The sequence below is a fragment of the Phycodurus eques genome, chromosome 21 (genome assembly GCF_024500275.1).
Source record: "Phycodurus eques isolate BA_2022a chromosome 21, UOR_Pequ_1.1, whole genome shotgun sequence".
In the NCBI taxonomy this organism is placed as follows: Eukaryota; Metazoa; Chordata; class Actinopteri; order Syngnathiformes; family Syngnathidae; genus Phycodurus; species Phycodurus eques.
The window spans coordinates 8,897,347-8,912,576 of NC_084545.1; the positions used below are offsets into that span (position 1 = coordinate 8,897,347).

Below are 15,230 nucleotides of genomic sequence, written 5' to 3' on the forward strand. Positions count from 1 at the left end.
TATAGAAAATCTGGTCAAAAGATACCTTCAAATTACAGTAAAACCGTTTTTTCTCAACATAGCTCCTCAACCCTTTTGTTTCGTCTGATACTCGGGGAACCTCTTCTCCAGTTAGCTGACAAATTTCAGTGAAAAGTATCCACCAATAAGCTCGTACGGGCCGACATTTCTGGGGTTCTCAAAGTTGATGCGTCAAAATTACTGCAACCTTTCAAATGCCGTCACTTGCCCTAATAACTCGACTTAAGTAGCACAAATGTTTCATTTGTGAGGAGAGCAGTGCGGGCAGTAGAATAGGTCATGTTTTTAGTACCGTATATTCACGACCATAGGGCGCACCGTATTAAAAGGCGCAGTCTCAGTTACGGGGTCTATTTCTGTATTTAACACATACTTAAGGCTCACCGTATTATTGGGCGCAGGCATGGTAAAATACACGGTAGCATGCATGCACCTTATGGTCGTGAAAATACGGTAATTGTTTTTTTCGTAAATTTGTTATGGAGGAATATGGAGGCGTTTGAAGTGCTCATTCCCTGTTTAAAAAAGTCCACAAAGATGGCAGCCACTTGAAATTCGCACGATACAGGCTAGTCCGAATTTCGAATTGGCCCCTTCAGTGTAGTACCATGTTGTTCCGCAACATGCCGAGCAGCACTGAGGTCTACTGGAAAAAGGTTCCCACCAAAACTGTTGTCCCCAACATTAAGTCGTTCCCACATAGCAGCGTGAATACTGTATAAGCTTGTGAGTAATGTTGTATGCTCTGTTTGTATGTGTTACTGCGCTGTGTGTGTTGAAATAGCAGTTTGGTTTATAATTATCGTAGCATTGATGCTAATTGACCTTAACCCATTTATGGCAATTCACATGAAATGTTTAAATTACCACATACACCATGCAGGTCTGGAACATATCCCCCACGATAAATACGAGTTCACTGTATTTCTATGTCACGTGTCACTTTTGTCTGTGTTAGTCAGTATTGATCAGATATGTACTAATTATGTCCCAATAGGGACAACTCTGAAGCATCAGATGTGCTGGATCCTGAGGAATCTGTCGAGCTGCAGATTAAATGCGGCCGCTGCCAAGTGGTCACTCTTAATTTTGCCGACATGAAGATGCACCTTCTGTATGTTCATGGGGAGGAGGTCCTGATCCAGCCTCGGGGGAATCAACCAATGCCGGGTCGTCTTAAGGCTGAGAAAGAGCTGGTAAAACACGCCGCACACTACTGGCGACAGCTCAACAAGAAGCGCAAGCTGGTCAAGTGTGGCAACTGCGATGAGGAGTTCTTCTCTTTTGCTAAACTCAAGAGGCATATGATGTTCCATCACTGTGGAAGTGAAGGGCAGGACAGCAAGACTGTCACAACATCAGCTGCTGTCGGATACCTTGGGGTACTTGCAGCAGGTTCTGCCTTTAACTGTGTACTTTGCAGTAAGGTGTTGGATACAAAAGAAGGGGTTCTGAAGCACTGGAGGGATCACCACCACTGTAAGCAACCAAGTTTACTGTGGGCTGCCCTGAGCACCTACTCCGGTCTGGAAGACGATGAGGCCGACAGGGATGTTGACACTCCTGTTCCAAGCCCACATTAGCCTGCCCAACCCTTAAAATGGCCATGGAGCTCATTTACTGGAGCTTGTCATCATATTCACTCAGTTGTAACTGTTAGCAAGGCAGGGATTTCTTGTTTCTCTCATGTTTCACAACTACTCCCATTCTTCGGGGGGCGGGGTGGAAAAATTATAAGGACATCCGGTTCAAAGATTCCACATTTATAAACAAAGGTCTTGTTCAGTTTATATGTTGCACTGTTTATTTTTATTTTTATTTAATGCTTATTTAAATATTGTTTAACATTAAAACTCTTATAGATATGTTCATGTGATAATTCTATTTCCAATAAATAAATGTAGTGGTCGCCATGAATGTAAATTTGGTCCGACTTGTTTGGGACTTCTGCATTTAACACTGTTCCATTCACACTCTTGAAAATACTTGTAGTTCTCTATGTAGTTATACGACAGCACCTTAGTCCACAAAGGGTCCCAGATTATTCTGTGGGTTAATTCAGGAAAACAGGACTTTTTTTTTATTTTTTCTTTCTGTGCATTTACGGTATCGCAAACCAACCCTAAACTCTTTGCATGGTGTGACACCCTCAATAGGGGAAGTGTTCATTTTTATTTTTGTTGTCCTTTGTATAAGACGAAGGGTGTAAGTAGTGTAGCTAAGAGATTATCTACACTGGAAGATCATTTAATGTTAGTCTAGGATTCATACAGGTAAATAAGACAGAATTTATATATTGTTACTGTAATAGAAAAAAATAACAGAATTAAAGGCGGTATGTGGGGTTATACGTAGGAGTATTTGGGCAACACTTGAGAGGGAAAAAACTGTGATATTACAAGGATTGCGTTGAAATTGTAATGAGTGAGTTTTTGCAATACAACAGCAGCATACTATAAATGTATTTGGTCATACCAAGTATTAATGAAAATATTTCTGGTTTAACATGATAACCTGAAGTGTAGGTCTTCATCAACAAACATTTGCACAATCACATTAAACTGATGACAGTCTCAATGAGCCAAAAATATTTTTTGTAAAATTTGTAAGTAGTGTAACTTGACAAGCTTCTCAAGAGTCCTCATAATGCAGGTATGGGTTTATGGTCATGACTTTTTCCTTCATATTCCAACAATTTTTTTTCTTTCCTCAATATTACAACTTTATTACCATATGAATTTGTTCTTATATTGACATAGTTTTAGTGACATTTGAACTTAAAAATAAAAATGATCTTCAGTATGCCTCAAATACTCCTTCGTAGGGTCAGCTGTCAACTTGAACCCAACGACACACCTGACCAGCACTCATGTGACTGCCTTGTGGCCTTGAAAAGAATAGTTAAAAGTACTCCATGTGTTACGTGGCTTCAGTTTGATGGCCAAGACTTCTTTACTTGTTGATTGCCTATTTGTGTATTCTGTGACATGCCAAGGTTCTATTCATATAAGTGATTGTACATCTGTGTTTTATCTTTTAACCACTGACACAATACTGTTTTAGCTAGTAAATGTTGCCAGCTCACATATGCACCTGAGGAAATCTATTGACTCGGTCTCTTGTTTTCATGTACTGTTGTCCAGAAAATATGCTATTTTATACTAGATTAAAACAGAGGTCTTTTAGTATGGTTGTTAAATGAGGTGTCATCGAGACACGGACTTGTTGGGAGTTCTGTCTGTTTTCATATGAAGAGAAAAAAATGACAGGGTCAAACGAATGTACCTAAATGTTTTAAAAATATATATATATCCTAGTTATAGTATCCATATATGTCATCTTTAGATACAATATATAGATATATTATGAAAATGAAAAATATATATTTACAAATAAATTTAGATTATTTGCTGCTCTGTTTGGTCACAACAGAACACAAAGTTGCCCTCAGTTTGACACAAAACATGGAACTGTGAAGTGGCTAAACAGCAGTGCACAAGTCCTCATGGAATGCCCGTGTGTGTGTGTGTGTGTGTGTGTGTGTGTGTGTGTGTGTGTATGTCTTCTCAAGCCTCAACACCAATAAGGAACAAGTAGTAGAAATGAGGGGCACACTTACTTGAATTTCAAACAAATTTGGGGGGGAGGGGGGGTGGCTTGAATCCTGCATCAATGAGTAACATCCACAAGAAAACCAAAAATAAGGCTTAATGTGTTTGTGTACCCTGAGAATCTGTTTATGAAAATAAAGAAATGCTTTGCTGAGACAGTTTTCGTATGACTCATTTAATCGTGTGCTGTAAATCTTTTTAATTTGTTAATGGCGATCTGTACTGAAATTTTGTGATCGTTTTGCTGCTAATGGTGTTTCATTTTTAAGTACTTATTTGGCTTACGAGGCACTCTACTGGATTAAAATAAAAAGTACTATTTTAACTACAACTGCTACCTTTTAGGTATAAAATTGTCTTGTCAAGCCAATAACCTAAGGATATGATACAAAATGGCTGCATTAGATAGGTCACATGTAACTTTATGTTTCAATGCCAGATGCTCAATTTTCAACAGATCTTCAGGCTTCAAGGTATTGACATCCAAAACTAGAACTATTGATTTTAAATATGACACCAGATGACTGGGGTCAAATATCAAGATCTGTTCGGTCTTTATGTGAAGAGACCCCTCACGGTAAGCCATTTCACTCAGTACTTTTTAAATATTAACAGTGGTTAACTTGTTAATTGTTGATGCGTCTCCTCTACCCTATATAGGTCAATGCATGCATCAGTTGTCATCAAAGTGATGACAGTTAATTTATTTTTTTACGTGTCATAAGGGAGGACATGAGGTAAATCTGACTTAAATTGCACTCTCAAGTCTTTTTCTGGGTATAAAATGTGTCTGCGAGCGAAATGCCGTTCAGATTTTGCCGAACTGTGACATTACAAATGCGTTTGGCGATGTCAGTTGGTGATAAAAGTGTTGCCTCCATGAGTCAAAATCCTATTGATTTTACTGTCTGTTATGGGGGCTTGTGTGTGCTTTTTTATGTGCCAGTAGTACAGTCGTTCTACAGTGCTCCATTGGAATGTCATTAAATTTCTCCCTTGTCCAAAAATTGATAAATGATATCTGTTGGAAAATATAAAACACTAAAAAGTTGAGAATGAAACCCATTTACCTAAATTTTATGATTCAATCCAGGAATTAAAACATTATTTTCGTGGGGTTTAAATTGGCCAAACGTGGCCACATTATTGATATATTTACAGAGTTGAAGTTGGAAATGACACAATCAAAAAAAAACCCTCACCCTTGGGAAGTTTTGGGAAGTTTCATTCGAATTGCATTAACACAGCTAAAATGGTTCATAAAAAGGAAGTGAGGGGGGTCACAAACGGCCAGCGTAAAACCCAGAGGATTAAGGCACCTGTTTCAAATTGTGACAACACTGGTGAGTGGCAATAATTTGACCCTGGGATGGACTAATTCTACTACCATCTGCGCAGCAAAAAAAAACGGGTCAAAGAAGGACTTTCTATGCTTAAAATTGTCTTGAAAAGGAGAGGTTCAGAGCAATGTGAGGGTATCAGGTTATCTAAGTGGAGCATTTGAACAATAGCAGTATTCCTTTTGATTGCTTCATATTTAATGAATAGAGCCGATGCCTGCTTGTCTTCTTGTTCTCGAGCGACATGAAACTCCACTTTTTTTTCCAAGTCCCAAAAGATAGCAGAGGGGGAAATAAGTCAAAGGGGTGGAAGCGACAGCCTCGCCACCGCCGTGTAGAATGCAGGTCCTCGACATTAATTGTTTTGGAAGCACATGATTCCGTGTCACAGGTCAAAGGCAGGATTTCTGCAGCTCGTCAAAGACAAAACTTCCTCAACCGTGTCTTTTATTCTCTTTTATTTTCCTCTACTTCGCAAAGACTCAAAAGGTTGTAAATGAGCGACTTCAGGTGGTGCTTGAGCCGCTGAAGGTGCGACACGTGGCAGGCGCAGATGAAAAGAAGTGTGCTATACATTGATGCATATTTCCCTTTAATCAGCGTTAACACGCAGCACCGCCATCACACAAGCGCTCTCACCTCCGCGTGGCTCTCAGGGGGGCCCGTCTGATCAAAGCCCCCTCTACTCCGAGATCAGTGAGAACGAAGAAGTGGAGCTTTCTTTTTCCTTTCTTTGGGTCAGAGTCTTTGTGTGGTTTCTGCTTCTGCACGCCTTATGCGTTGGCCTTTGATGGAGGCTGTATTTTTGGTGGCTAGAGGACATTTCCCGTGTACTTCCAGGTGGCAAAATCCTTGAGCTTTCTGTGATGGCGCTACTAGCAAACAAGTCATTAGACCAAGGCAGAGCGATAGCGAAAACCAAGGAAAAGGCATGAATCACGATTTTAGCCTTCTTCTCTACCGTCATAGTCTGAATGTGTCGAAAAGAAGATGTTACATGAGGTAAATTGCTTCGAAAGGAGACAGAACGTCGGCCGTACTTTACTTTTAAACATTGAAGTTGATTTGAAAATACATGTGGTGGAAATGCAAACATCATTGAGAGGCTGGCTCGTGAATTTAGGAGATAGCAATATATTAAATACCTTAACCTTGGTCATGGTAGATGTAGCCAAAAAGCTAGCATAGCCTCTACCAATGAGTGCTTCTTTTGGTGACTGAAGATGGTCCCTGTTATCGAACTAGGAAGGCAATGATACCTACATTTTCTGCTGCTTGGATTAATGGCATGGAGCGTACCTTTTGACGCTGAAATGGATTGAATGTATTACTACTGCATAAACTGTAGCTGACGTTAGCTAACAATCTAGCTATCCATCCATCCATCCATTTTCTGAGCCGCTTGTCCTCACGAGGGTCGCGGGCGTGCTGGAGCCTCTACCAGCTATCATCGGGCAGGAGGCGGGGTACGCCCTGAACTGGTTGCCAGCCAATCGCAGGGCACATACAAACAAACAACCATTGGCACTCACATTCAAGAAGACAATTTAGAGTCTTCAATCAACCGAGCATGCATGTTTTTGGGATGTGGGAGGAAACCGGAGTGCCCGGAGAAAATCCACGCAGGCACGGGGAGAACATGCAAACTCCACACAGGCGGGGCCGGGGATTGAACCCGGGTCCTCAGAACTGTGAGGCTGACGCTCTAACCAGTCGTCCACCGTGCCGCCCAAGCTAGCTATTGTTTACCTAAATCACTCAAAGCAAACCCTACTAAACATGTTTTACATGCCTGTGAGAAAACACCTTCCACAAAGCCCATGGTGACGCTATGGTTCTACTAAACCACCAGACGGTATTATCTTCATACAACTATTTACGATGGCCACTCGCCTTCTCCTACTCACCAACCGGTTCCGTTTAATTCATTTTTATTTCTTTGAAGAAAACGGGGGAAACAAAGTACGACTATAAGTGACCCCAAACACAACAAGTTTTTGTCATTGTTTCAGTTCAGCTCACTTTTCTGCCCCCCGGAAATATCTTGGTACCCATTGTTGACAAACATTACGAAAGGGTCTATTTGGGTCTGCTGACCCAATATGTACAACAGGGTGAAAGTAAAACCCCAACCAATCCGTGCCGAGACTCGAAATAAGAAAGCCGGCGTTACTGGAGAGAAACGTCAGAGATTTATAGGTGCATAAAAATGTGATCCACCGACCATTGCGAACATCTTAAGTGGCGGTGTAATGTGAGTGCAACATGCAGTGTTTTGTTGAACATGAGCTCGACTCCTCTTCGCTCACTCCCCACTGTTGGTTGCCAGTCTATCTTGATATGCTAACATGTGTGACGACTCTGTCGGCACATGCGGCGTGTCGGTGATATGTGCGCACATTCATCAAAGTGATTCTATGGTTACATGAAAGATTTATAAAGCCTCTTCATGTCAGGACCTACATGTACAAATCGCTAGGCCCATATTTAGGACCTCTCCCTCCCTGCGTCTCTCTTTCTCAATATGGAGCCGTGAGCCGCCCTTCCTTTCCCCTGCTACCTCTGTACTGGTCTCAGGTTTCAAAGTGTCCCGTCTCCCTTGGCCCTCAAAGATTAGTCATCTAATGAGCAGCAGGGCTGATCAGGTGAATAATTGATGACGGGCGGCTGGAGAAATGTCATCGATCCGCTGGAGCTCCAAATGGAGGAGAGAGGCAAACACCTCAGGAGCCCAAGCTGGCACGGCTACCACCAAATCAAAGCCTTTGTCTGCCAGAGGCCTAGAAACACTTGGATTACATCCAACCATTTTCTATGCAGATTGTCCTCTTTAGGGTTGCAGGTGAGCCGCAGCCTACTGTATCTCATCTGATTTTGAGCAAGACGTTGAACATAGTTGGGGTACAATCTGGACTGATTGCCAGCCAACCGCAGTGCATATAAAGCTTCTGACATCTATAAAATGAAAAGCTGGCGCACGAGCCAAGGAATCCGGATCTTGAAACACATTTCACTGTGACAATTCACTTGCAATGCAACCAACGGACCTGTCAGAATCAGCATTACGCCACCTTCAGGAGTGGAGTGAAAGTGAACACTTTTGCCAATTTGCCATGCACATCATGTTTAGCGCTGTTCTGTCTGTACACTACTTTGTGTCATTTTAGTTCCAAATAGTGGTACCTTCACTCACGAGTTTAATTAGTGTCATGACCGAACTCAAACCTCAATTGACTGGTGTATAAAGTCCATTTTAAAATCCATTCAAAATACCATAAACACGTTTTAATAAAGAACCTGCGTTGTATAAAACATGTAAATAGCATACGTTGGGACAAACCGAGTGTCAACGACTGCATTGTTATTTTGTATGTGTTCCTTTAAGGGGCGGGGCCTCGTGAGTGAAATCAGATGCATGGCTGGTTTGTCTTCATGTGAACATCTGGATGTGACTTTAGGCTGACTGTAGCTTTTTTTTCTACTAGTCTCATGTTGTATATGTGTGTTTGACTATCATTCAAGAAATGACTGAAAGGTCATCTTGTCGTTTTTTTTCACCTTACTTGAGTGGCGGCGTATCTGAAGATTAGGCTTTCCACACAAAGAAAAAAAATCGACCAACCAATGGCAAGTACTAATAATACTTGTATTCATACATTTTATGCCAAGCTGACGGAAATTGGATCCAATGAACGTATGTGTCAAACAACATTGCTCACTTTACAACAATGTCCAAACAAAACGGCAGGTCAAAACGATGCCCAGAAGAAGTTCCTAAAAGTATTCAGAAAGTATTCATGTCTCAACACAGTATAGAAACAAATTTGTTAGTAATGGACGGTTACCATTAGAGATGTTTGATACCACTTTAGTAAGTACTCACCGATACTGACAATCAAATCAACTTTTGATCCATAACATTTCGATTGACACGGTGACAGATAATTGTGAACAAAAACCTTCCTTTCTTCCTGAAGTACTACTTGAGGATTTGCTGCTGTGTCAAACTGCCACAGTGTAGCGCCGAATACCGGCAAGGAGGACTGACTCGATGTCCGATTGTTTTGCCTTAAGTATCTGCGCCTGGTATCGGCAGCATTCACGGGTACCAGATACCTTGAAATAAGGCAAGTATCAACCCGATACTGATACCTGGTATTGATACTTGCCCATCCGTAGTTATCATAGTTAGAACTGTAAAGAATAGTAGCAGCTTGTATCATGGCTGTGGTGGCTGTGCTGCAGCACCTGGGTTATGGCTGAATGGATACATTGTTTTTAAAATCAACATTCAAGCGCTTCTAAAAACAATTCAAATGAACCAGGCACAAAACGGAAGCTCCCGTCTCCTTCTTCCATGTTTATATATTCATAGACGCCTTGTGTAGAAGTACCATGATAGAAAGACAAGAGAAACTAACTCTCTGGTTCAAATCATCTACCTTAACTAAACATACCATCTCTCCCACCTGACTTCCAGTCTGGATCCATTTAAAGTATCCTGAGGAGCATGAAAGACGACTGCACGCTTCACGAAGCCAAAACCAAAAATATGCCTTTGATTTGTATTTCTGCCAAGCTTGGCTCCATACATTCCAGCAAGTGCTTCCACTACACGAGGTGATGGGCAGTTGACAGAATATTACTGAGATTTCCTTCCGTCGTGCGTGCTTCAGAACTACGGCTTTTTTCTTCTCCACAACTGAGATTCAAGAAATGCTCAGCACGTGTGCGTGTGTGAAACGTCACGTTTAACTCTTTAAAAGTCAACTCTTTGAATGTAGCTATAGTTTCAATTTGATTTCCATCTGTAACCCAGCATGAGTTTGCCAATGCATAGGATTGCATCACTCAACCTTGCGCGTGTATGTTAAAAAAATGGTTGGGCAGCACACACTTAGGTAGGCTCTGAACGAGGAAAGCTTCATTCCAATTTATCCGATGCAAAGTACAAGTCTCACGGGACATCTTGCATGTCTGTGCTCCACCTTTTAATATACGTAATACAAAAAGCCACAAAGAAAAAAGTGAAATACAGTGACGCCCCGTTCATTACGTAGGCTACTTTCAAGACCAACCTGCGACAGGTGAAAATCCCCATTGTAGAGAGACCGTATCAAAAAAGATTTATATAGCTAGCCCACCCGCACACTTTAAACCCATTTAAACCCATTAAGATACACGTTCTAAAGTATTCCTTCATGCCAAGAAATGTGAGACTCTTGTATCACATCACTTTGAGGAAAAGAATACTTTCACTCGCACAGTTTTCCAAATAAGAGGCAAAGTGTGCTTGCTTCAAGCTATTTATGTCACTCCCATTTGAAGTTAATGAAAAACTGGCGCATACAACAAAAGAGAATTAAACATGCATATTTAAACACCAAAATGTTGAACCAAACCATTTAATAACAGAAGTCCACAAGTGTAATGCTAGCATAACACCATCAAAATCTGCAACATAGCGGAGGTGTGAAAGATGAACCACAATATAGCGGCGGTTTACTGTATAGAAAATGGATGGACGCATTTAGAGACAGCGCCCCTTGCTGAATGTGGTTGGCTCCTCATGCCACTTGTCACCCGATTCTCACATGGCTCATGGACATTATGATGGTGACATTGCTCCAAACGGGCCTGCCCCCTCTCTCCTTCGCCATGTCGCTTCAGTGGGGAATCCTCTCTGGGATGCCGCTCGTTGCCTTTCTGTCCATATGGTCAAGCGCTCCCGGTGTTCAGCGGGGCAGGCGCCATTCGCCCAGGGGAACTCCTGCCATCTGTTCCAATCTTCCCCTTACTTCTCATATGACTCAAAGTCTGCCAACCGCTTCATGTACAGGCTCGTATCTTTCACACTATTTATGGATTCGTTCCGTCATGTTTTGTCCTGAAAAAAAAACGTGCTGATGAAAACATTTATTTCATGCCACATTTTTCCCCATTACCTTTCCAGTTCGGATCACATCTTCTGCTTCTATTCATGTGAAAGTCAACATTTCCACGTGTGTGTCCAACAACGCTTTAAATGAGACGGAGAGCATCTTTCCGGCGTCATCTCAGCTCGGGGGAATACGGCGAGATAACCGGATGCTAATGCCGACACTTTGCCTTTGGGGAATTACTGAGCAGTAACCTACATTCACCGAGTTGTCTCCTACATGAGGTTAATGAATTAGGCCTGCTGGAAGGGCGAACACGCTCTCCACACGAGCAGCACGTATATTCCCACACGCGTGGTTAAGAACCATCGTCAATACAATAGTAGTAGACACAACTCACAACAAGGATGTCTGTGTTTGCTGTAGCGCAAAAGCTAACAAGGTTTGCAAGTCAGAAGCCATCTGAATGGCTAATTCACTTCTATAGTCTGGCTCCGGCTCCAAGGAGTCGTGGGTGCGTGGGTAATAAGAGGCGGAGTGTTTTTCTGCATAGAAATGTGTTTGAATGTTTGCATGAGTATGTAGGAGACATACTTAGGTGCATTATCCTCCATTTGTTGTTGTGATTTTTCTTTTTGTTTGTTTTTCTTTTTTGAATATTTTACTTCCTGTCTGAAAATGGCAAGACATTTGGTGGTTGCATTAGTGTTCCTGAAAACTTACTGTTCCTTTTCAATGCCCACATTGAATGTTAAGTGGTCCATTTTGACATACTATCAAACAATGTTGTTTATGTATGAAGATCCTTATGCTGTTTTGCTCATTCGCTGTTTTGAGATTCCCCCATGAACCTTCAAAGACCAACATGCATGTTTCTGCAGGAACCTGAGCAAATGTGGTGGAAACACAGACAGTCCTTACAACTGTTGCACTACCTCTTTAACACCGTTACCAGTGTCACGTAAAAAAAAAGCATTTAAACGCACCTTTAGTATATGTCCTTGCATTTGACTAGAAGTGGGATGTTCTCCACACCTTCATCCTACCTCATCCCTTTTACCTCCCTCCCCCTCCGTAACGGTGACTCTGGCTGGGATCCACTCACCGTCTCCCCCCTGGGAAGAACGCCATCTGACTTGGGTCGTCAGAATCAATTATACTCATCCCCCTCTCCTCTCCCTCTTCTCCTCTCCTCAGCAGCATTTACATGAGTCACATTTTTTCAGACTCCTTCCTTCTTCCCTTTACTGTGCGCACACCTCTTGCACCTAGCCCCCCCCCCCCCCCCCCCCGTACTCTGTCCAAACCTGAGGCTCCCCTGTCAGGATCCAGGAGTAATTCCCCTCCTTTTGCATGCTTTCGGGAAGAAAAGAAAAAAAAACAGTGTGAGGCGATAAATCTGCAGTGATGTACTATAGGAGGGGGGGGTGAAAATAAATGAAGGAGAAGAGAAGGAACCCCAGAAGGCACTTTTGCATGCTCAGCACAGCAAGAAAAAAAGGCTGCGCCGTCCCTTAAAGGGCAGAGATGAGGAAGGGAGGTTAAAAGAGGAGTGTCACGATGACACAGGACACTAAAGAGACACTAACTCACCTACGGAGCCTCACTGCTGAATGAAAATTTTAGAGGTGGAAGCTGCCTGCGCTCCCTTTTGGTTGGAGATCTAAAAAAAAAATAAAAAATGCAAATGTGGCCCTGCATTTTTGTAATAATAACAGTGAAACTCAATTCTCTGTATGGCTGATATAGTACAGTATGCGGGAGGGTTTGTGTACATTGAAAAAAACGATACTCTAATTTGTGACAACTGAATTCATAATTTGTCTCAAATTATTCATACTTTTTCTAATTGACAGTGCAGAAAATGCACAAAGATAATTTGATTATGATTGAGTTACCGGTACTGGTTAGAGCTGTAAAATATTGATCATTATCATTATTTTCCAAAGTAAAAGCAGACGTTTCCAAATGTCATATTGTCATTCAAGGCAAAGATCATCTAAAATCGGAGAATATTTACTCTTGTGGGGCTGAAATTGAGAAGATTTGGACAATTTTAAATTAAACAAGGTCTCTATAAATGATCAATTGATTATCAAAAGAGTTGTCCATTAATTTGATGATCAATTAGTTGTCGAGTAATTGATTAATTGTTGCGCCTGTATTTTAGACTTATTAATCTATAGTATTATTTTTACCTTAATCAGAAATTTACATGAACACAAAGTACAAAATATAATTTATTATAGAGACAATTTTGACGACTGTTTCTTCCATTCCTCCTTCTTCTAACTTCTTTCCTCCACTCCTTCAGTCCCTTCTGACCTTCCCTCCCTTTCATTCCTTGCTTCCAGGATTCAAACCCAGGACCTAGAACTGTGAAGCAGAGATGCTAACCACCCGTCCATCATTCCTCATCCCCGTTTCCTATTTCCCATTATTGACTCCTTTCTAATTTCCTTGTTCCAGTCCTTTCTTCTCTTCAAACCATTTCGTTCCCCTGTCCTTGCTTCTTTTTTCTTCTTCTTCCTTTTCCATTTCCTTCCAAAACACAAAAGCAGTCTGTAAAGTAGTCGTCCCTCCTACCATGGACTGTAAATGAGCACAAAAACACATTTACCGACTTAAAACAAAGACATTTTGATTTCTTACCTTCGTTAACAAAATGGACTTTTTACTTTTCTGAGTTTACATGAAGATAATCAATAGCATTTTACGGGCTAAAGCAGAGGTTTTCTGCTACGCCCAACTGTCCTCTTATTTAACAGATGACTGATTTTAACTCCACTTCATGGGCAGACAGCAGGTCGGTGTCGGGGGGTCGATCCGTTTGAAGGATTTCTGATGCAAACCTGGACCACCTGCCCGACGAGTAACGCGAAATGCAAACAAAGGCGGGTGTAATTGGCATCGATGTGCTTTAAAAGACCTCCTCCTCCTCGACAAACACCTGCAGCTCATGAAGCCGGGCGGCCCCACGGGAAATCACACATTAGCATTTAGCCGTTTCATCTGCTCCTCTAATCGGAGCCAAACGTTTCAATAATACAACACAAGAGTGGTTACGCAACACAAAGCAAAAAAAAAAAAAAAAAAAAGAAGGGCACTCAGTGAAAAGGTATTTCCAGAGATGTGTGAGTGAGTGAAGTATTTGGCTCAATATCTGGACGCTTCTGATGAGCTGCAAGGTGAGCCAAGGACCACGGCCGCTCTCCTTGTTGTTTATGTAATCCGAGTTACTACTTGTACTTCGACTGGCCACATCATGTTTACGATGCGGCATCGAAATCAACAGGTCAGGAATGGACAACCTTGCGAGCAGATGTGCAACAATGCACGCAATAGCAAACATGCTTGTGAATAAATAAATGCTGACCTTCCCTCGTCAAATCAAATGTTATGGTGCAATCGTAGGGTCAACAAAGGGGCGAAACCCATAAAGACAACACAAGCATTTTAACTCATGGAAACTTCGGTTCTTACACTAAACTGTTTGTATAGGGCACATGGACAAGTCATCAATCATTATAACTAAAGATTTATTTGGTTGATTACTGTAATTTCACATTTGATGGATGGGCAGGAACTCCAGACACCCAACTACTTGTGTGCAAACTATAAAAGGTACATGTTCTATATAATATATGCTATATCAACAGCTGCGGAATAGCCAAGTGGGACTGAAAGAAAAATTCCTGTACAGTTAATGACTGAATTTTATGACTGTGATTTCTATTTGTTTGCTTTCTAAAATGGATTTCAAAATGTAGCACAGTGTTCACCCCGCTTATTTGCGATTCACTAGTCCCAAATTGACCTATTTCACCCAATTATTATTTTTTTTAATTTATCCTCTATTATTTGCTGAAAAACTCACCTATTTGTGTGTGTTGTTTTTTTTTTAGCACAGGCCAAAGACCTGTCTAATAAAAAGTAGTGCTTTGGTGCCGTCTGTGGCATCTTGGTGCTAAGGAACTATTTTAAAATGAGGGGAGGAACTTCATTTAGGCAGGCTATCACCTTGTTTAAAAGAAAAGTAGTGATTTGCTATAGTGTTACCCTTTTTGGGGGGTGTCAATTATGTCAAAAGTGGTTATTACTGTACTTGTGCTACTTTTGAAAAACTGTCTTTCGGGATAAAAGCTTTGGAACACTTACAAGAAGTTAAAAAAGTCTGTCGGGTTCTTCCACACAAACCTTTATAGATCTTGCTCTTAATTTTGCTGGAGTTACGACTGCGTTATGGTTTCTGTTCCCACTAAACCTGAAATAAACCTCATGGCTCTTTCTGCTTACATTAACAGGTTAGCTCAGCTTCCACCCACTCTAAAACCACCCACCCCATCATTCACCTCGTGAAGATTCCAAGCTCTCCTTTC

At 41.5% G+C, this 15,230-nt stretch overlaps 1 protein-coding gene across 2 annotated transcripts in view; it reads left to right on the plus strand.

Moving 5' to 3' along the window:
- Nucleotides 1-3,784, plus strand: part of znf438 (zinc finger protein 438) — a 42,054-nt gene extending 38,270 nt beyond the window's left edge. For both annotated transcript variants that reach the window (XM_061666978.1, XM_061666979.1), the window contains one exon: nt 1,019-3,784. In XM_061666978.1, the coding sequence (XP_061522962.1) occupies nt 1,019-1,604 (586 nt within the window). In that variant the 3' untranslated portion in view covers nt 1,605-3,784. The remainder of the gene's footprint in view (nt 1-1,018) is intronic.
- The last annotated feature ends 11,446 nt before the right edge of the window (nt 3,785-15,230 follow it).